Genomic DNA, 21,392 nt, shown 5'->3' with positions numbered 1-21,392 from the left:
CCCTTTCTCTTAATAGTTATTTATGCTTCTAATTTTATCCTATGCATTCTAGATATCCTTGTGGAAATTATTTGTTATTGTGGTAAAATATACATAATATAAAATTTACCATTTTAAGTGTAGAGTTCAGTAGCATTAAGTACATTGACCGTGTTGTGGAAATTTTTAAAGAATTGAAATCACCCACATCTTTAGAACTATAATCTAGCATTTAAGTCTACTTATGTCCTATAGTTGCACATTATTTCATTAATATACTTATATTTGTGATTTATATTTTTCTTAAGACTTTTTTTGACATTGTCTAAACTGTCTTGTTTATGTATTGATGTTTAAGATTTAATAGTCAGCCTTGAAAACTTTCCTCCCTATTGTTTCCCATTAGTTGAAGATGGAAAGGTGTCCTTGTTTCTTCGGCTAAAATTATACTCGTTTTTCTCTTATTTATCACTGTGGAACTAGAAAACATATTAGTGATTCTTTTTACAATCATTCTTCTGGTTTTTGAGGTGGCTAAATTACTTCTTAATTGTTTTCTAGGGTACACTTTTTATAGTCTGGGTTGTGTCCATTTTATTTATTTTTTTTAATTTTTAAAAGTTGATTTTAAGAGGAAGCGGGGAGAGACACACAGAGACAGACACAGGAGCATCCATCTCTCGTCCCACCCATCCGCGCATTCATTGGCTGACTCCTGCCTGTGCTCTGACTGGGGATCGAACCATCGGGATGTAGCCCCAACAAATCAGCTGAGCCACCCGACCAGGGCTGCCCTTTTTGTTCTTTAACGGACCTTCTCTAGCCTCTGCAGTTCTACCTTAAAGCATGGACGGTGGCTTTCCAACGAACACTGAAAGCATGACCCATGAGAATGGGGAAATAAAGGCTCCGCTGTCAGATTTTATGTCCCCGGGAGGGACCAGAATTGGGTCCCCTTGTGGCTTGCGTTGGGGCCTTTCAGTGAACTGTGAAGCCTCTTGTTCTTTTCCTTCTAGGTCCCCACGCTGAGGAAGCGATGTCGGTCCTCATGCACTCCATCGACAAAGCGAGGGTCAAGGCCCTGAGGCGTGTGCAGAGAAACATAGGAGCTTTTGAGACGCACGTATGGGAGCCGGCCGGAGAAGAGCCGCCGGCCGAGGGCGCAGGTTTCGACAGGTTTTCCCTGGGGACTAGTTTGAGCAGGAGCACGCTCACCGACCTGGGCAGCTCTCTGGTGCCCAGCGACGCAGATACTGTCTCTGAAGCTCTGTCGGTGGAAGAAAGAAGGAGGACACATTTCTCTGAAAGGTACAGTGGAGATCTCTTCATAGCAGGCATTCACTTCCTTTGGGAAAAAAAGTGTTTTCAATATTTTTGTGCACCTGATGAGCTGATTTCTAGTCCCAGCAACCTCACTGATTGTACTAGCAATGGGGAGAAGTGCCCCTCCTCCCCAGGACATTAGGAACTCGAAATGAGACTGTGCACTTGAAAACCTACTAAAACCATTATTGAGAGATGAAATAGTTTTGTCACCTGAAAGTATAAAATCAGATGACTAGATTAAATCCTAGAGTTCACTGGAAGACTTTTAATTCTTTAGTAATCTTGAGACTTAAATAATTTAGGATTATTGGGTTAGCTATGTCATTTTTTTTTTAAGTTTCCAGGGAAGGAAATTACACATTCATTTTTGGAACTTGCCCATAAATTGAGAGAGTATTGTTATTTAAACCCCTATTACTGTGAATTAAACAGATTTTTTTCTTTATAACTCCAGTATCTGAAATGTAATTTATCCTTCTCACGACTGAAAGACTATATAATTGACCATAATCTTGCTTAAGTGGGGTAATTCCATCCACTTCAAACATCTGCTTAAACCATATAAGTGGTGTGCTCGTTTTTACCAAACAGCTTCTGTTTGGAATACCCTGGAGGCTGCCGTTGCGCATTTGTAATAAGGAGAGACAAAGAGGTGGCGACTTCAGCCCAGTGCCTAAGGAACCTTTTATTTCTCTTTTGGGGAACTAGGGGTCTGTGTTCTGCCCCAAGGAACATGTTGAGAGAAAACAGATTTAAAAATAATTATGGTTAGCAGTTAATGTGCTTGCCCAACAGGTTTAATAGCAGTAGAAAGTGTTTAACGCCCCCTCCCCACGCTGTTGGTGGTAAGGGATCCGCGGCAGTCCTGCTGGCTCAAGCACATGGTACAGGTGCTGGGAAGGGCGGACGCGAGAGGGGACTGAGAACCGTGCACTGAGTTGGTGCCGTGTGGTTTTTATTGTATTTGACTTCTAGCCAATTAGGACTTCCCCCCCCAGAATAACGTTCTTCTTTTTTTTTAAATCCTCATCTGAGGACATTTTTTCATTGCTTTTAGAGAGACAGGAAGGGGGGAGGGGGTGAGAAAGAGAGAGGGAGAGAGGGAAAGAGAGACAAAGCACGATGTGAGAGAAAAACACTGATCCGCTGTCTCTGTGTGAGGCCTCTCGGGGGTTGAATCCACAACCTAGGGATGAGCCCTGACTGGGGATCGAACCCGCAGACTTTCAGTTCATGGGACAAGGCTCCCACCAGCTGAGCCACGCCGGCCAGGGCAGCGTTTTTTCAATAGGGAAATTTCTGTGAGCACATTTTAATCTCTTGTAACACAAACTTTCACTTTTATTATGAATGTGTGATATTTTTTAGATTCAGGATATTCAGCTCTAGAGAACACTTAGAGATATATCCTTTAGTCCAACCCCCTGATTTGAAAGATAGGTCATCGAGGCATGAAAAAAAAGATATGACTTAATCAGTGGAGAGAATTTTTATTGTCCAGAATTTTAGTGATTAAGTGATTTTCAATATTGTCCTTTCTAATTTTGTTTTGTTGTAGAGATGCCCCAAATCACATGGAATTTGCATTGATTGCTAAGCCCAATGATAAAAAGAAAATAGGTAATCAGAAAGAAAATCTTAACAGACAAGAAGATCATGAAAACTTACTACAAAGTGAACTTCCCGTAATAGGCGTTTGGGAGTTTGAACGTGATGATGATGAATATGTGAAGTTCCTTGATCTCTTCTTGAGCTATGTTCTTGAAAGAGACATGGGTGGTTCCCAGGACCCTGGCATTCCATTTCTAACCAGTTTTTCTGCACACCTTAGAGAGCACGAACTTAACCCTTTGCTTTTTGATATACGCACAACACTGAAAGGACGTCAGGGCACACCCGGAAGCCGGAACGTGTTCAGAGCCGGCTCCTGCTTTGCTGCTGCTCCGGAGCCAGAGCCGCATGAGCCTGCACAGCCTGAGAGCCAGGCGCTTTCAGCTCCCGCAGAGGGTAGTCAGGGGGTCAGACCCTGTCTAGCGAACCCCTGGAATGAGGATAATAGGAGTGAAGGGAACTGTGGATTGTTTGGTTTAAAACAAAGGTCAGTTTACAGAGCACACGACGGCAACACAGAGAAACCTGTGATCCAGAGACTGATGGACTCTGCTCTCTGGACTCCCAAGTCCGTCAAGAGGAGAAGGTGTGTTTTCGAGGTGATTCGGTGCAGCGATACTAACCCTGCAGAGGAGCTTCCGCCAGCGCTGAGCAGCACCCCAGGCAGCCTGCGGAGGCTGCTGGAGTGGATGGTGCGCTGGGCCGACCGCAGGCTGCCCTGCGCCCCGCGACCCCCCGCGGCACCCTGCGGGCGCAGCCCCGTCCTCCGCGTGCGGACCTCCACGGCCGCCATCCTCGCAGCGCTGTGGCTTTCGCAACAACCCTATCTTGCGACCTACAAGGCGAATAATGTCGTTATTAAGGTAAGTCCTTGCGTTGTTTATTACATACAAAGGAGAATTCTCTTTTTAGATTAACACTATGTTTATATTTCCCCATCTTTGGAGGGATTACTAAGAAATGAAGTTAATGACAAGATTGATTATAATTTGTATTACACCTATTTTTTTTGCTTCCAGTGGCTCCTATAATTTCTTAAAAAGATTTTTATCTATTTATTTTTAGAGAGAGGGGAAAGGAGGGAGAAAGAGAAAGAGAAACATCAATGTGTGGTTGCCTCTCACACGCCCCGTACCGGGGACCTGGCCCTCAACCCAGGTCCCTGACTGGGAATCGAATCAGTGACCCTTTGGTTTCAGGTCTGCACTCAATCCACTAAGCCACACCAGCCAGGGCAAATTTTTAAAAGTAATTCATTAGAGTAAAAGTACTTCCATAGAGGCTTTTAGGGTTTGTGGTTTTGTGACTGTAAAATGAAGGGGAAAGAAGATTATTTTAAGTGCTATTACAAGATCTGTTTCTGGAGATTGGTCTCGTTCATTTGTGTGCAACGTGGTCCTTAGGTGCCTCACCTCCTTGACCCCGTGTTGGCGCCCGCATGTTAGATGGAACAGCACCTCCCCCGGGCCGGCCAGGGCGGCCTTGTGTAGGAGAGGCAGTGTGTCAGTGTGCCTGCCAGGGCTTTCGGTTGTCCCCAAAACCTCAGTGATTGTCCAGGCCTCCTCCTCTGTGCCTAGCGGCTCCAAGGGGCTCTCAGTGTCCCGGGGTGGATCACCTTTACCACCTGGATGCAGGCCAGTGGGAAGCCGGACCCTCAGTCAGCATGAGTCAAAGTCTGTCGTGAAGGCCCTGCCGTGGAGGAACAGAAGGTGGGTGCCTGCTGGCTGTAGACACTGGGCCCGGTTCTGTAGCCACAGGGGGTGCCCTTGCTCCCAGTAAGAACTGCTGCTTGGTTTGCTGCCGCCCTGCGGGACTCCTGAAGGCGATCCCCACTGGCTTCAGAGACAGGTGACCTGGGAACCTGTCCCTCGGTCAGCAGCTGCAGAAGTGGGTGCCAGATGTGTATGCAAACTCACTCTAGGGGGATCCCGGCCATGTAGGGTGGGGTGGTGAAGGCGGGGTAGGAGGTGGCCATCAGCTTTCCTGGTCCTGGGAAGGGTGCGAGCCAGCCCCTAGGCGTGTGCTAAATCAGAAGCCTGGCTCTCAGGCAGCAGTGTGCGTAGTGTGCAGGCGGACCCCTTCCAGGAGAAGCCGGGGGTTGGTGTCCCTGCCTGCCTCTCCGGGCTGAGCCCGGTGGGGAGAGCTGCGGCGATGCTCACGCACCTGCTGACCTGGCTTCTTGGTTTGCGGTGGTCTCATGGGACTCGTGGACACAAGCCTCCCTGAGTTGCACAGCAAGGTGTTTTGGGGGTCCTGTCCCTTAGGTGGGCGTCTTAAAAGTTTGGGTGCTGCATGTGGGGTCCAAACCTTAACAAAGGTTTGGGAGAGAAGCAGGGAGTAGGCCCTGTGCCTGGGGTGGGCTGCGTGGTGCGTGCAGCTCAGCCTTTCCTTCCCGTTTCAGTGAGGGTGTTCGCTCAGTCGCCCGAGGCGTAGGAGAGCACTGCTCTGTGGGTTTCTTCCAGCGGCAATTGCTGTGCATGTGGTTACACATTTAGTGTGTCTGCAGGAGGAGGGGAGCTCAGCAGCCTCTCTGTCACCTTGGTTAACCTCCCCTCCATATTCTCCTCCTGCATTTGTTCTAGTTTAAAGTACTCTCATTCAAGAATAGTTTATTCTAGCCCTGGCTAGCGTAGCTCAGTGGATTGAGCGTGGGCTGCAAACCAAAGCATCACAGGTTCGATTCCCAGTCAGAGCATATGCCTGGGTTGCAGGCCACGGCCCCCAGCAACTGCACATTGATGTTTCTCTCTCTCTCTCTCCCTCCCTTCCCTCTCTAAAAATAAGTAAAATCTTTTAAAAAATGCATCTGCTAATTAAAAAAAAAAGAATAGTTTATTCTAGGGTGAAGGGTGTGTGGGGGGGTGTTTTATTTTTTGAGAGTTTTTTTATTTGCAGGTTTTTTAAAAAGATCAGTTTTTGTTATCCTAAGGTAGTTTTTAAAATACTGTGATATCTGTTGTTGCTGAAATTTGTGTTTCTGGGTAGTGCATACCTAAATATGTAAAAAAGAGATAAAAGATCTACATCCATTGTATTTTTAGCTCTCTCTGTATTTGCCTACTATGTCATTTTGAAATGATTATTTAATGTCTTTATTATACAGTAAAGAGAAGTCAGTGAAAGCCACATTGCATTTTTCCACATTGCATTTTTACTGCTGTTTTTTCTGAGGCCTGAGAACACTGCTGATCACCTTACAAATGTGTCAGGCTGGTCTCTTTCGGGTTCTGTGTAGGTGGTCAGGTTCGTGTTCTCCAGGTGGAATGAAGACTCGACCGTTGCTTCCACTTGGACGTCAGGTGTGAGCTGCAGGTGTGCGCTCTGTGCTTGACAAAGGAATAAGAAACTCAATCAGGAGAAACTCTATAGAAAGTATTAGTAATGTAGACACAAAATGAAAGTATGGGGTTCAATAATGAACTCTCCTACAAATGGCTCGTGTTAGGTGCCAGAGAGCCCTCCCACGGGGTGTCAGAGTGGACCCAGAGCTGAGAGTGGCCCCAAGACCGACGCTGGCTGCGCAGCGGCAGGGCCCACGCACACTGGGCCCGAGGAGGGACACGGTCACGATGGAGCTGGTCGAAGCATCTGGAGGTAAGTTGCTGATCACAGGCTTCTGTTCCCGTGGATGACACCTTTCTTGATGGAGTTTGGGCTTGAAGGGAAGAATGAAACCCTTGGACTTTAAAGGAGTAAGTGTTTCTTTGAACCGGGAAGCCAGGAAGTGAGTCCGTTCGGAAGTGCTTTAACAGGTCCTTGCAAAGTGTGTGTCTGCCCTGCTGGCCTGCCTCCCACCTTCTGAGAGAGGCGCAGACTCACCCTGAGAGAGCCCTGTATCGCACTGAGTGATTGCCCCGCCGGAGGACGTGGAGCTGACCGGCCCGTCCATTCCTACACTGAAGCAAGGCTCGAGTGAGGCCTTTGAATCCCGAGGCTGGGAGAGTCCTTGTACGAATGGCAGATTTAGATAAATTGACCTTATTCTAATATTTGGAGTAAATAACGATGGGGACGTGCAGCCATTCATTGTGCAGCCTTTCATTGAGCTTCTGCTGTGGCCCAGACAAGGGTAGAAACACAAAAGACTGTGTAAATATAAAAACGAAGTCTGTTCTTTTTCAATGAATGGAATCAATTGAAAGCAAGCTCTTCGTTTCCAAGAATGACTTACGATTTTAGCCACTGCATTTTTGTCCATAGGATGCCTGCTGAAGCCGAAACTCCTGAAATAAAAGAATGCAACAATATTACTTCTGTCACCGATGACACTGAAAAAGAATTTGTAGATATTGATGGGGATCTTTTAGGAATAGAAACGTTTGCACAGGAGGAAATGAATACATACCCATCAGACGATGAAGGTTAGTTCGCGTGGCTAATCGTTTTGTTTGGCTTTATTAATTTGAAATCAGTGAACAATTATCCTCAATAACTTATCTAGTCTTATCTAAATCAGTACATTTATAATAGCCTAAAACCAAAAATTAAAACACTTTAATACTTATGAAATGAAATGTTGAACACGTTAACTCCTAACCTGAATTTGAATGATTAGGCCCTGGGCCCTGCCTCTGTGATTGCTGTGGGCCTCTGTTCTCCTGAGAGCCGGCTCTGCGAACTTTCCCCGGGCAGTCTCCCTGAGACAGGAGTTCTTGGGGCTTTACGAGTTGCACACGCGCATCTCAGGCCTCTCAAGGCTTATCTCAGAACCGCTGGATGAAGAGGGGTTATTTCTAGGAGTTCTCAAAGAGTGTTTCTGTGGGGAGAATATACAATATTTCTGCCATTAAATATTTTCCTGTAATTGCCCTGACTGGTGTAGCTCAGTGGATTGAGCACCAGACTGTGAAGCAAAGGGTCACCAGTTCGATTCCCAGTCAGGGCACAGGCCTGGGTTGCTGGCCAGGTCCCCAGTGGGGGCCACGTGACAGGCAACCACACATTGATGTTTCTCTCTCTCTTTCTCCCTCCCTTCCTTCTAAAAATAAATAAAAATATTTAAAATTTTTTCCTGTAATATCCCTGAACTACCTAAAAAATCAAATGGTTATTTTTCACATGGTCAGTTTCCCTTCCTCCTCGCTCCCCTCCAGAAGATGCCAAAGAACCTGTGGAACGTCTCCGAAGTCCCGCTGCCAGCACCGGCGTGCAGACCTCCCCACAGCTCTTAGAGGAAGTAAGTCCGGGACTGGCGGGCGAGCTGCTGCAGCGGCACAGCAGTGTTCCCGCTCAGAACGCCCAGCCGCAGCCCCCCCCCCCCGCCCCCCCGCCCTCCCCCCGCCCCAGGAACGGTGGTGGAGCACGGCTGTGCGGCAGCGAGCGCTCGTCTTTCACCGCGGGTCTGCGGTTGGTAGGCTGTCTTCTCACTTCAGGCAGCCAAACTCCCGCCTCCTAAGGTGCTGTAGCAAATCAATATACCCAAGAGTGTGAAGGTATTCTTTATTCAGAACATGTAATTCAACTGTGACGTGCAGGTTTTGCACATAAATGCACTTTTATGTACTGTTTGTTTTCTCAAAACCGAAGACGCTGGGTTTCCAGGTAGAACACAGACATTTCCATTTACTGACACAATTCCTTTGTAGGTGTTCTCACAGCGCCCCCACTTAGGCAGTGATGGCTGCATGTAACGTATTTGTAAATACACCGTACTTGAACGTGCTCGGTGGCCCCGGGTGAGGGCCAGGAGCAAGTCACACAGTATGAAGACCTGGTCAGGGCAGGACCGGGCCTGTGTTTTGATGCTTTGGTCTCTCACTCGTTTTGAAACTGCTGTCTCACTGAGTGAGTGGCTTAACCGAAACTCAAGATACCTACGACAGTAACACCGATTCGTTTCCCCTCTTTTCCTTTGGGCACCGTCAGTTTTACCAGCACTCCCCCGGAGAGGGCCGGTGTCCGAGGGAGGAGCCCCTGGAGACGCATGCGGAGGAAGGACCAACTGGACAGAAAGGGTGAGTGGGGAGGGTGTGGGTGGCTTCACTGGACGGGCAGACGGTTTTCTTGTGGCCTACAGCACAGTTGTCTCGGCGGTGCTGTGCTCCCAGGGACGTGGTAACTTCAGTGTAGAGCGGTGGAGGTGCTCATTTTAGTGAATGTTACACTCCCAAACCTCCGCAGAGCGCAGTGAACAGCTGTCTAACGGGCCTCCGGTTCTCCCGTCACCATCAGCCTTGGTAAAGTGAAGTGTAGCCGTGAGTAGACCCGGGTTTGCTCAGCAGCTGGGCCGGGAGCCACCCTCGCCCGCTGATTCCACCTCTGTTGGATCGAATGAAGAGCCATTATGGGCCCCTTTGTGTGTGTGATCTCCCACTGTTGTGGCATGATTGCTGGACGCCATCCGTGAGGCTCCGATGTTCATGCACTCTCCTCTGCCGGCTGGCTGGCTGGTGGTTTCCAGGATCGGAGACTTTTAGAATTACCTTGTGTAAGAGAGGCAACAATTAGATTTTGTCTTCATATACAAATTTTGTCCAGTTATTCTGTGGATAATTAACAAAAAGAATATATTTAGTGTCGCGTGCCTTTACAAGGAATGTAGGTATTTCTCTTAATCAAACATTCGTCCCTATGGTTTTGGACGCGATGCCGGGCTCTGTCGTGTTCTGAGCAGGGGGCCTGTGTCTCCCCGGGGGCATCTGACGTCCCAGCCAACCTGGCCTCTCCAGCCTCCCCTACAGTGTTGCCATCTCTGTGGCTGAGCGGCCAGGCCAGCCGTGCGCAGGTCGATACGTTACACTGTCCGGACACAGCCTTTGCTTTGGTTTGAATCTGTGACTAATTGCTATGGAAACAAATGTCAATAGATTGTAATTGTGAGCTAAACATCACAGAATTAGAGGATGTTTAGATTCTTAGATGGCTGAGCATTAAATCAATTGTACCTTAGATAATGTGAAGAATATCTTAGTTCCTGAGCGATTATTAATCCTTAATAATAGTATGATTGAAGACTTTTCAAATCCTGAACACACCATTCCGGATTTATTTTGTGTAGACACAAATTCAGAAATTTCTAGGTAAGGATTTTTGCATACTGTACCATTTTATCCTGTTTTATAAATGGATAAGAGAATGAACTGATGCCTACTGTACCATTTTGAAATAATTACTAAATGTTTTCACCAAAAACTATGAGAATAAAATGAAAACAACATATGAAGCATTGAAAAAGCAACGTAGGTACACATGTATGACACCTTTAAGTTTATTATTGAAAGATGTTCCTCTAAACAGGTATGTTTTAAAAACATACAGGAATTGTTTTAGAACAGTCTTTTCTGAAAAAAAGTAGTGGCTGTATTATTGAAAGGTGTGGTTGTTGCTCACTTTTAGCCTCTAAAAGATTTTCATATAAAATGCATTTTTTCCCCCCTGGCTGGTGTAGCTCAATGGATTGAGTGCTGGCCTACAAATCAGAGGATTATGGGTTTGATTCCCAGTCAGGGCACACACCTGGGTTGCAGGCCAGGTCCCCAGTAAGGGGTGCGTGAGAGGCAACCACACACTGATGTTTCTCTCTTTTTCTCCTTCCCTTCATGTCTCTCTAAAAATAAATAAACAAAATCTTTTAAAAAAATAAAAATAAAATCTTTAAAGAAAATACTTTTTTTATTTTTATTTTTTATAATTATCACCTGAGGATATGTTTATTGATTTTAGAGAGAGAGAAACATTGACTGGTTGCTTCCCATACGCCCCCTGACCTGGGGTTGAACCCAAAACCTAGGTATGTGCCTTGACCAAGGGTTGAACGTGCAACCTTTTGGTTGCACGGAACAATGCTCCAACCAACAGAGGCCCTTGGTCAGGGCTCAAATGCTGTTAATTCTCATAGAACAGACTCATCCAGGTCTGTCTTTTGAATTTCGTTTACAGAGGTTGAGTAGTGTGCTTAGTGCATAGAAATAGTGCTGAAAAAGGAAGATGGTGTAACACAGCTTTCCTTTGAAATTACCCGTAATTAGAATTTATCGTTTTGCTACTTGATGAAAGCAAGGGCTAACATAAAGTCATCTTAAAACAGGCAAGTCAGTTGTAATGCCTCTTTTTCGTGGATTTTCCAAGTAAAGTTTTGTTATTGATGACATTAGATGTTTGGTAAAAGGCAAATATTGCTGAAAGGAAATGAGAGTAAGCCCAACTAAATGTAAATGCAGTTTAATAGGTTCTTTTCTTTTTAGAGAGAGTGGTGATTTTCTCGTGATGAGATGATGCCCACTCCCTGACTTAGTTTGTGAAACTTACTTGCTCAGAAAACACAGGCACCTGCTGTGTGTAGGCGACCGTCTCCAAAAAGTCATTCTATTGCAAAGGTGAGAAGCGGCCCTGACCAACGTAGCTCAGGTGGTTGGGCGTCTCCAGCAAAAAAGTAAAATACACACTTGATTTCTTTTGTCGGCTAGGGTTTAGTTATAATTACAGACTCAAATTTGCTGGGAAACGACATGTTCACAAACTGTTGTTTTACCTCTAGTGACAATTACCAGGGCTTCCTGTCCCTGTCTTAGAATTACACGTCTTTTTTTTTTTTTAAGATTTTATTTATTTATTTATTTTTAGAGAGGGAAGGGAGGGAGGGGGATAGAGAGAGAGAAACATCAATGTGCGATTGCTGGGGTCTGTGGCCCGCAACCCAGGCATGTGCCCTGACCGGGAATCGAACCTGCGACACTTTGGTTCGCAGGCTGCGCTCAATCCATTGAGCTACGCCAGCCAGGAGAATTACACACCTTTTTAACCCATACGTTTCCTATTTTCTTCACTCCATTCTGGGTCACTCAGTTTAGTCAAAGAAAATATTCTCAGACCAAACTACACAGTCTATGCAGCTAATTTGAGTGACTGCACAGGTTTCAAACTCAGATCCTCCGGGGGCCAGGCGAGTAAAACCCAAGTGTGGCCTGTTCTGGGCTGCAACCCCGGGGGTGGGGGGTGTCCGTGCAGGCTGGACGGCACCGTCTCTCAGTGGAGGCACTGCCATGCGTCACTGCTGACCACAGGTGTTTGGTGGGCGACAGATGTGAGGGGCACGGAGAGATGGGCTTCAGGGCCTAAATCTCCCAAAAACTCCCAGAAAGCCTTGAAAGTAGAAGACAAAGGGAGGATCACAGTGTTGGGATCATAGACTTCTAGTTTTTTACTGATTAACGTGGTTTTTGTTTATATGCTCCCCTGTGCAGTGCTCGGCTCTCCGCGTGTAAAGAGACGCCTCCTGCAGACCCACCTTTGGTGTCCGATGGAGCCAGTGCCGCTTCATGCACGCCTGTGCCCGCAGCACCCGGGCCCCCGAGAGACGGGCCCAGGGCTCCAGATTCTTCCGGTTCTGTCAGGCAGATGCTCCAAGACCAGATGTTTATGTTAGTTCAGGTATGCACACCTAACATAAATGCATAAATACGTGCAGTAAGTCTACATGCAGCATCTATGTAAGAGTTTTAAATGGAAACAGACGTCCAGAACGGATGCGTTGATGTTAAATCAATTGCCTGGTGTCTGCGCTCGGTGCACCCTGTGTCAGCCAGGAGTTTGGAGCTCCATGGCCCGGAGCCCGGGCTGGGCCGCCTGCTTCCCACGAGCACCTCTGCCACTGCGCACGCAGGTGGAGATGCGGAGGGGCGCGAAGGGGAGGTGGGGGGTGGTCAGAGCAGCAGACCGGGGGGCTCCTGCCCGAGAGTGCCCAGAGTGGTTTCTGGCGCAGCCCCTCACGCCACGGTGCTTCCCTTCAGACCCGGCACTGGCTTGGGTTGAACTACCGGCCGCACCTGCAGGTGCCTCTCACTGGGACTCCCATCCCCTTGTTCGCACCGGGCTCTCCTCTTCCCTGTCCCCCGAACCTTTGCCATGACTGTCCTCCTGCTTTGCTCCCCTAAACATTCATTTCCCTCTCATCTAAGCCTCCACCCACGCGATGTAATGTGTCACCTTTATGGGTGAGTCTTGATTTCTTTGAACTGTGGGCCCTGATGAGAGTACTTTTTCCACACGTTCCACTGTCCTGTGAAACTTACTGAAACTGACTTTCTTCTTCTCCCCAGTCTTTTTGCTTTTCCATTTAATAACACTACCTGTTTTAACAGCTTCAGGTTTCAGATACATTTCTCAAACTTGTGTTTTAGATTACCTGGGGACTTTGCTGGTCCCTGGCCTGTGTATTTAACAAAATCTGTAAAGAATTCGGAAGACACACAAGATTTTACGGATCGCGTCTCAGAGTCATCCCTGCCTGCCTTCCCCGCCCGTGTCCAGTGTGTTGGGGGGCGGCGCCCCTGCCCACATGTCAGCACCGCACTTGCTGTTTCTATCGCTGTGGCCAACCTTACGTAGAGTCTGAGGACTTCACACTTCCATGGTCTTCTCTTCTGATGTCTAGGACATTCTTCTTCAGATGTTGTTTTAATACTGTATTCTTCTGCTTAAATGTCAGGTACAAATTTGTATACAATTTGATATATTTTTTAAAAATACAAATAGTGAAATACAGAAAAAATACCAGCTATCTTTTGAGATAGGATTATGAATGGTTTTCATTTTTACTTTTTTCTGTAATAAGCATGCATTTCTTTTATAATTGAAGGGAACCTAACCTGTTTTTAACCTGCAGTGTTTCTCTATTGGCTTGTTTTACGAGATGCAAGTTCTTCTGTTGGCGTAAAAGACCCCTCAACCAGCTTTTACCTCCCCTCTTTTCCCGTCACACCCTCTCACGTCCATGGGTCTCATAGTGTGGTCCTGGAGCAGTGATGTCACCATCGTCACCATCGCCCAGGTGTCAGAAGTACAGACCCTTAGGCCCCCCCACCAGACTTACCGACTTTAGCAGCTCTGGGAGGGGGTCGCTCAGTGGAGCGTGCGGCGACAAGCCCTCCTGGTGGTTCTGACAAGCGCCAGGGTCTGAGGACTGACCGTGCACTGACCTGCCCCCTCATTACAGCTGCTGTGGCTTTCCCGTTCCGTTGGAGCCAGTGGCTGATAGGGGTTCCCAGGCTCTTCTGTACATTTCAAGCACATGGTTATGCTTTTTTCCTCTAATTTTATCACTGTTCGACAATCAGCAGCGAGTTCTCATCCACAGTAACTGTCTGTAGCTTTTTGAAAGTGGTGACAGGTACGCAGGTGACCAACGTGTAGAGCCTGTTTGGTGAATCTCCATCTGCACTGTGTTTTCTGGATAACTGCACCTGGTCACGGTCCTGGGCGTTCCTAATTCCTCTGGCCCAGATGGCCGTGCTGAGCCTGGTGTTGGTGCGCACATCCGGAGCCCCATCTCCTTCCTTCACGGCAAATTTCCGGGTCTCCTTGCGTGCCCGAGGGTCACGCTTCTTGAAGCCCACTCCATGGATGTGCCTGTGGATGCTGACGGCGTGTTCACCGCTCACTACCTCGCTGGTGGCAGAACGGCCCTTTCTCTCGCCTCTCTTCTTGGTGGGAGGCATTGTGTTGGACCCAGGTTGGGAAAAGCTACCTGGTCACCTTAAAACACAGGAACCCTGGCTCGCATTCCCAGACGTCCTGAGTTTGCTGGTGTGGGTGTGACCCGGCCCCTGGGATTTAATGCTGCTCGGGTGATCCGGTGGCGCGCGGCAGAGTTTGTCCACCGTGGTGCATGCTTTCGGCCCTTCCGCAGCGTCTTCCTCTCCCTCTCCCTGAGTTCTCGTCTCTGCTGGTTTGCTTCCTGAACACCTGTTCACACACACACGCCATTTCAGGAATTCTCCAGTTACCCTCACCCCGCTCCATCCGTCACTCCTCCACGATCCCTGGGACGTTTGGGTAAACTGCTTCACAGGTCGTCCCAACCAAGTCTCACTCGTGAGTGCATGTTCCCAGCTGACAGCTCCTTGAAGGCAGGAGGCTGCTCTTTTCCTCCTCATTTTTAAAAAAAATCTCTCCCAGCTCTGCTTCCTGCTCAGCATTCGTGGATCCTACAGGTGCCGAGACAGCGATCTGACTGTTGTGGAGTACTCAGCCGATGGTTTTTGATTCTTTAGGTTTTTTTCTTCATTAGAGTTTCAGACGTGTCTTTAATTTTTATCTCACTGTAGCTGCAACAAATCAACTTCCTGAGTCTGATGCAGATAGTAGGGCCGTCCTTTCCTAACCTCCCTGGCGGACACCGGTGTGCTCAGCAGTCTCCGTCCGCGCCGCTGGCGGGAAGCCAGGCGTCGCACCCGACCGGAGGGAGTGGCGATGCTGAAGACCCCGGTGGGAGTCTGAAGGAGAGGCCGTTCGCTAAACCGCCGTCGGTGGGAGCGCTCACGGGAGAGCCTGGCGGGAAGAGCCCACCCTCTCTGAAAGGAATCGTGCAGTCTGATCAGAGTGGCAAGGCAGAGTCACAGGTAACGCGCCCCAGAATGCCACTGGAGGCGTCCTCGTTGGGTGGTGCTTTTTTGTTGTTGGAGTCAACATTTTTGGCAGTTATTACATCCCAACTCCTCCAAGACGTATGGAACATCATTTATAAAATAAGGGGTCTGTGATATATAATAGCTTTCATTTTCTTCCAGAATGTTCCACATGGGAGTATTCCTGGTCCATTGGAAGGCCAACCCCAGGACAGCGGACTGCCTGCAGCATCTGGAAGCTTACCAATGACTTCCTTTCCCCCAGCGCCTGCTGCAAATGCTCACCTCCAGCTTTTGCTCACATCTGCCATTACGAACACGCATAGATTTCTCCCAGCTGCGAATGCTTTCAGACCGGATGGTGGTTTTCCTTTGCTTCAGTTTCAGCCTAAACACAAATTTAAGCCCCTTCTCCTCCCGGCAGGAAGAGCTCTGCAAGTTCCCTGCGGGCCTCTGCCACAGCCTAGAGAGGCCTGGGGGCCGCCCGCTTCCTCCCAGCCGCCTCTGCCGCACGGAGCAGTGCACACTCCTGCAGTGCCCCATCTGGATCTGAGCCAGCGTAACGTGGGAGCTGTGCCAAAGGCCGCCGACCAGAAGAGAGGGGCAGAAACGACTGTTACAGAAGCCCCTAAGCATGTGACCCTGGACCAGCATGTTGGACAAGAACACTTCACACCCCAGCAGGACTCTTCGGTGTTTGTAAAGCCCGAGAAAGTATTTGACGTGACGCCAGGGCCCCTGGAGACGTCTGCTCAGAACGCCTGTGGATTTCCGTTATTGCACCTGCAACTTAGACCTCCTTGTGCATTCCCCTCCGTCTCCGGAGCACCAGTCCCAGTGCCCTCCGCGCCTCTCAGAGCCGCAGCAGAAGGCAGCAGACACCCGGGGCTGCCATTACTTCCCTCCCGCCTCCCGCCGGAGGACCCGGTGAGCGCTTCTGGGGGGGGCGGTGCGGGAGCGCGGTCCTGTGTGTGTCGCACATGCACGCCGCACACCCAGGGAAACGCTGCTGCACGTTTCTTTGTAAAAAGGCTGCTGCTCTGATGGGTGACGCTTAAACATCCAGTTTAAGATAACAGTTGGGCGTTTTAAAGGTTTTAGGTCTTGTACATCAGTACCAGAGTTTTCTGAGCTCTTTCACACGTGTGTCTTCCACGCACAGAAGAAATAAGCAGTAAAATAAATGACCAGCGCATTTCTCCATGCGTGTGTGCGCATAGAGGATAGGGAGCATTGTCTGGGGTTCTTAGCAATTGTAGCATGAGTGCCTTCGAGTCTGTTAGAGGTCGAAGTTGTTAAATTGACCCAGGTCTGTGCTGCACATGTAAAAATGGTGTCTTTTTAAAGTACTTAAAACATGAGGATTAACTGTTGATAAACCCACCAGAACCTTCGATTTATGAAATTCAAATTGTGTAGGTTCTAATTTTGTAAGTTGTCAGTACATGGGAGGAAGGTCACACTGAGTGATTTGTCTCCTGGTGCACGTCTAAGATTTGAGGACGGTCCTGGGAAAAGAAATGGTCATTTCTCAGAAGAAGTGCTCCCCATGCCTTCTTTTCTTCTGAACACATTATGAGCAGGAAAGACACAGGAATAAGGGAATAGAAGAACAGAGATTTCGACAAGAAGTTATAGAAATGCTGTTAGAGTAGCATCATGAATCTCGGGGTTCCCACCCGCAGCACCTGCGGTGACAAACACCTGCGACAGGCTCCGCCCAGCTCTCCACCCCTCCCCGTCCTGCCAACGCCCAGAGTGCTTCAGCCCAGGCTAGACACGTAATCTCATGTGTGAGAGGGAAGGTCTTCAACATGGGAAATAAATTAGGAAGACGAGGACTTCCAGCCTAGTTTTTGAAATAGGAAAACCCAGTTGAAATTTCCAGCACTCCAAAATCACTTACCCTTTAAGATCAGGTTATTCATCTTACCAGTCTAATCAATTCATTTTCTTGACAGGTTCCATCCCTTGGACATCTTAGTTTAACTTAAACAAATGTTTTTCTCAATTTTTTAACTTATTGCATAATTGAGGTATGTAGTTTTAAACTAATATGCTTGCTTTTTTTCTTATAGTACAAAACCCCATGTCCTCCAGTGGAAAACCTCGCTGAGTTTGGACAAAGCCAGCCGAAACCAGCACATGGCATACCTGAGCCAGGCAATCCTGGACCCCTTCCACTTGTCAAGGGTGCAGCGGGACCTGCTGAAGCGAGGCAAGGAAAGGATGGCAAAAAAAGGCGAGTTTCAAGTGACGTTTGATTTGACACTGTCACATGCCTGCAGGATTTTTAGTTACAATAATACAGATGTAGGGACGGAAGTTAACTGGTTCGACCTCCTACCCAAACACAACTGCAGACTTGTCAGGAGTCTTGCATTTGAACACATCTTGTGCTGAGGAAAACTCCTGTGTTATGAGAGACAAATGCTATCATTTTTCCCATTTTATTAAGTTCTTTCCTGGCATGCAGGGGCTGGCGGATTCGCTCGCATCTTCCTGTAACAGGACGAACGGTTGCCTTCGCAGCACAGACACTTGCTCTCTTGTGCAGTAGTCCGTGTCCTTGGCAGGACACCGAGCGGATGCTCATGGTCACTCATCTTCCCCTGTCCCCCGGCTCTTGTCCCGGAGGCAGGAGGGGAGTACGGGAACTGCCTCAGGACACTAGGGAGTGTGCACGTGAGGAGGAGGCCGGGACTTACAGTGAGGACATTTACAGTTTTGTACTCATAGTAGGTGTTCCCCATGTGTGTTGACCAGTAGGTTGTTTCCGAGTCTAGGAAATGAAATGCCCACATTTATCAGACCCCACACTCTGCTGTCAGTGCTCTTTCCGGAAATGGCTCCTTCCTTCCACCCTCCCAGGTATTCCCTCTTCAAAGGAAGTCTTTTAACTTTTTAGGCCCTCTTCCCTGCCCCTCCCCACTCTGGGATTTCACTGAGAGGACTAAGCGTGCTTAACTTCCTCCTATAGGATATGGAGGCCTCTGATAGGGCTCCTGGGGCCAGCTTAGAAACTGCAGGAAAAAGGAGTTTGAAAGACCCCTGCAGGGTGTAATTCTGACCTGAGATGTCGGTGACTTACCCAGAACAGTCAGTTCAGCAGCAGAGGAGCTAGAAGTAACTCTCACGTGTCCCCGACTTTTACTCTATTTGCTTATATTGTGGCAGAATATCTTGCTAGTTTAACTAAATGCCACTGAAAATAATTTATTGAAAATACTTTCATAACAGTCTCCCTATACAGCATGATACAAATGAAAAAGGGATGGTTCTAAAACAGTTAAAATTTATTTGACACTTTGCCTGCTGTTTTTCACAGGCGGAGACGGCGAGCTGGGAAAGAGCTGCAAGAACAGCAATCAGAGAAACTAGGGACAAAACCAGATGAGGATTCAGAAATAGCTCCACAACCCAAGGTACGCACAGTGCTGCCCTCCCTCTCCCGGTGTGCACCTGCGGTGTGTCCAGTCCGCTGCTCGCTGGAGACCTCTGCCTGTGACTAGCGGGTTCTTTGCGTCCTGAAGTGTAGACAGAGCCCCTCCCTGGCCCCTCCCTCCGGGAGTGGCAGGCACACGGTTGTGAAGTGGAAGCAACTTGAGGGTCAGTCCAACTCTGTGCTTTAGAGCAGCTGCCCAGGTGACTTCCTTATCCTTGAAATCACTCTGCTTTTTTCTGTGACATCTTAATGCACGTTATATTGTGCACATTATAATGCACATTATATGTTATTTGGGTTTCTCTTATTTCAGTGAACTTACATCTTTTGGGTTCCTCTAAGATGCCCCCAATATGGGTTTATTATGTAACCAATATTTTATTTTATTTTTTTATATTTCAGAAGCATATTTACATTTTTTAAACCAAGTCCGTATATCTAACATTCCACTTTGTATTTGTAAATCATTGAGATGATACAGAGCATTATTTTGGTAAATAATGTGGTTAATTAAGTATTTTATTTTATTTTTAAAATTTTATTGTATTTTAATTTTTAATTTTATTTATTGTACTGCTGTTCTCGTATAGTCGTCCCAATGTCCCCCCTTCCCTCCCCTGCCCCAACCCCTGCTCCCACGGTCAGTCCTCTCCCTGACTGTCCGTGGTGGGTCACTTATATCCGTTCCTGACCCTTCCCTGTCTTTTCCCACATGCTGTAACCTGTGTTTTCAACCAAATCTTTTCAAGCATTCCTTCTAAATTTGGCAGCCCTATTTACCTATTTTTGCAACAACAGATTAAACTGAAACAGTTTTGTTTACATGAATTTTTAAAAGGTCCACTTTCTCATGAAGTCCTCCAAAGCGTGTCTGCAGGCTCAGTTGCGTGCACGAATAGTTTGGTGCGACGGGGGTTCTGTCTGGGTGTTAAGACTGCTCAGCAGCAGAGGATCGCCCTTGGGAATGTAGTTCCTGCGTTGAATTGGGAGTGCTCTTTTTTCTGTTGCTTGACTTGTGTGTTTTGTGAGCTCCTTCGTAGAGTTACTTTGATAGAGTAAATAACTTGATAGAGTAAATAAACATTCCTAGAATTAGGAGATTTGAGCCTATCCCTAAGAATTAATGGTTCTCTTAGCTATTATGTATTTTTTTCAAAATAATAAATGCCATTGAGTTCATCTTAGATTGATCGTTTGGGGATTCATTTAGGAGCAGCAAGAACAGCGTGGTTCCCAGACCCTGGACGACTTCGAAATCCCCCTTGGTATGTATGTGCATGATCCGTGTAATGTCTGTGTTCAGAGTTAACCTCAGCTTCCCAGAGATGTAGACATGTGTAGATAACCATGGGACCAAGTGTTCACAGTATCGCTGACGAGATGGAGTGTGTGTGCTGGTGCGTTCCTCTTGACAAGCTGTGGCCCGCAGGCCAGATGCAGACCGTGCCTGTTTTCTGAAGCCGAGTTGTACGGAAACACAGCCGTGCCCTGTAGTTTACGGCTCGTGTGACAGTGCCCGAGCTGCAGTGGGGCTCCCTCCTTGCAGAAAGGAGGCACCACGTGGCTCATGAAGCCTGAAACACCTCCTGTCTGCCCCCTAGAGAGTCAGTTAGCCAGCCGCTACCGTAGAGCAATGGACCAGTTAGGGTTGCACCCTGGTGCAGACACAGAAGGCCTGAAAGGGGTTGTGGGAAAACGTGCCCAGGGGCGGAGTCGTCATAAGAAATGCACGCACATTAAAGTGAGGCAGTCGGTTCAGAAAAGGTGACTTGCTTATGGATGGTAGATAGAAAGAAATTCTCTTTCTTCGATTGGTCCGTTTATTTCCTGCCACTGAATGAGTGTGTGTATTCCCCAAGGCTTTCTCCTCGGGCATTTTCACACACGTACCCACAAACACTCCTGCACCCGGGAGACCGTTCGCTCTTGTGGCGCCGGCTCCTCAGTTATTGGGGTGACACTCAGACACACACCTGCCCTCTCTCCTCTCTCTGTTCTACTTGCACCTTAAATTCTGCACATCCTGATTCTAAGCTGACATCTTCCCGTGAGTGATGCTGCCTTCTCCTTTTGGCTGGGGGAGTCAGCCCCGATTCATCTGCCACCTCCATTGCCCCATCTCTTCACTTGGTGTCTGACTGGGCCCCACCCCCCCAGTGCCACTGCCCGGCACCTGGCCTCTGCTCTAAACCACACGACTGTCCCCTAACGAACCTGCCCGGCTCCCGTCCCTCAGCTTCCTAATCCGCCTGTATTCTTCTTTCCCACTCACTTGTCTTAAAGCCCCTGTTCATTCTTAATAACATTATTTTTTGCTTATTAAAGATAATCCTTGTTCACTGGAGAAAATTTAGAAAACACACATAGGGAATAAAAAGATATTTAAATCTCCCACAATCTTTCTGTCTGGAGATAGCTGGTGTTACATTCTTTAGGGGTTGTTTTCTGAATGCCCCATTCACATGTACCTGCAAATACATCGATGTGTGTGTGCATCGATTAGTACGCACACCATGTACTAACCGATTGCACCACTGGGCTCCTGTATGTAAAGAATACCTCTTCTACTAGTTTATAAATTACTTGTTCTCACATACTAGTAGTCAGGTAGATGATACTCTACAACGTCCTGTTCAATGACTGCACCGTACACCAGTGAGTTCGTATTGTGTCATTCCAAACAGTAA

The 21,392-nt window shown here is 47.7% G+C and overlaps 2 protein-coding genes across 2 annotated transcripts in view; one reads left to right on the top strand and one right to left on the bottom strand.

The window, feature by feature from the left end:
- The window catches only part of CPLANE1 (ciliogenesis and planar polarity effector complex subunit 1), an 89,049-nt gene that overhangs the window by 37,348 nt on the left and 30,309 nt on the right, over window positions 1-21,392 (top strand). The window contains exons 26-37 of the mRNA XM_045848088.1: window positions 996-1,287; window positions 2,864-3,779; window positions 6,362-6,510; window positions 7,117-7,277; window positions 8,010-8,092; window positions 8,782-8,870; window positions 12,099-12,285; window positions 14,961-15,254; window positions 15,423-16,187; window positions 17,339-17,502; window positions 18,589-18,685; window positions 19,916-19,970. Of these exons, the coding sequence (XP_045704044.1) occupies window positions 996-1,287; window positions 2,864-3,779; window positions 6,362-6,510; window positions 7,117-7,277; window positions 8,010-8,092; window positions 8,782-8,870; window positions 12,099-12,285; window positions 14,961-15,254; window positions 15,423-16,187; window positions 17,339-17,502; window positions 18,589-18,685; window positions 19,916-19,970 (3,252 nt within the window). The remainder of the gene's footprint in view (window positions 1-995; window positions 1,288-2,863; window positions 3,780-6,361; window positions 6,511-7,116; window positions 7,278-8,009; window positions 8,093-8,781; window positions 8,871-12,098; window positions 12,286-14,960; window positions 15,255-15,422; window positions 16,188-17,338; window positions 17,503-18,588; window positions 18,686-19,915; window positions 19,971-21,392) is intronic.
- Window positions 13,953-14,360, bottom strand: LOC123824909 (60S ribosomal protein L31-like). Its single transcript, XM_045848340.1, has one exon. The coding sequence runs from the start codon at window positions 14,349-14,351 to the stop codon at window positions 13,953-13,955; it is 399 nt and encodes a 132-aa protein (XP_045704296.1). The 5' UTR covers window positions 14,352-14,360.

The sequence above is a fragment of the Phyllostomus hastatus genome, unplaced genomic scaffold (assembly GCF_019186645.2).
Source record: "Phyllostomus hastatus isolate PE091 unplaced genomic scaffold, TTU_PhHast_1.1 phas_contig_58, whole genome shotgun sequence".
Lineage (NCBI taxonomy): Eukaryota > Metazoa > Chordata > Mammalia > Chiroptera > Phyllostomidae > Phyllostomus > Phyllostomus hastatus.
The sequence above is the reverse complement of the archived record's forward strand: the minus strand, read 5'-3'. Positions and strand labels throughout refer to the sequence as shown.

What these genes read in the sequence shown, in the direction of transcription:
- LOC123824909 (XM_045848340.1), bottom strand. Translation starts at nt 14,351, where the DNA reads ATGCCTCCCACCAAGAAGAGAGGCGAGAGAAAGGGCCGTTCTGCCACC.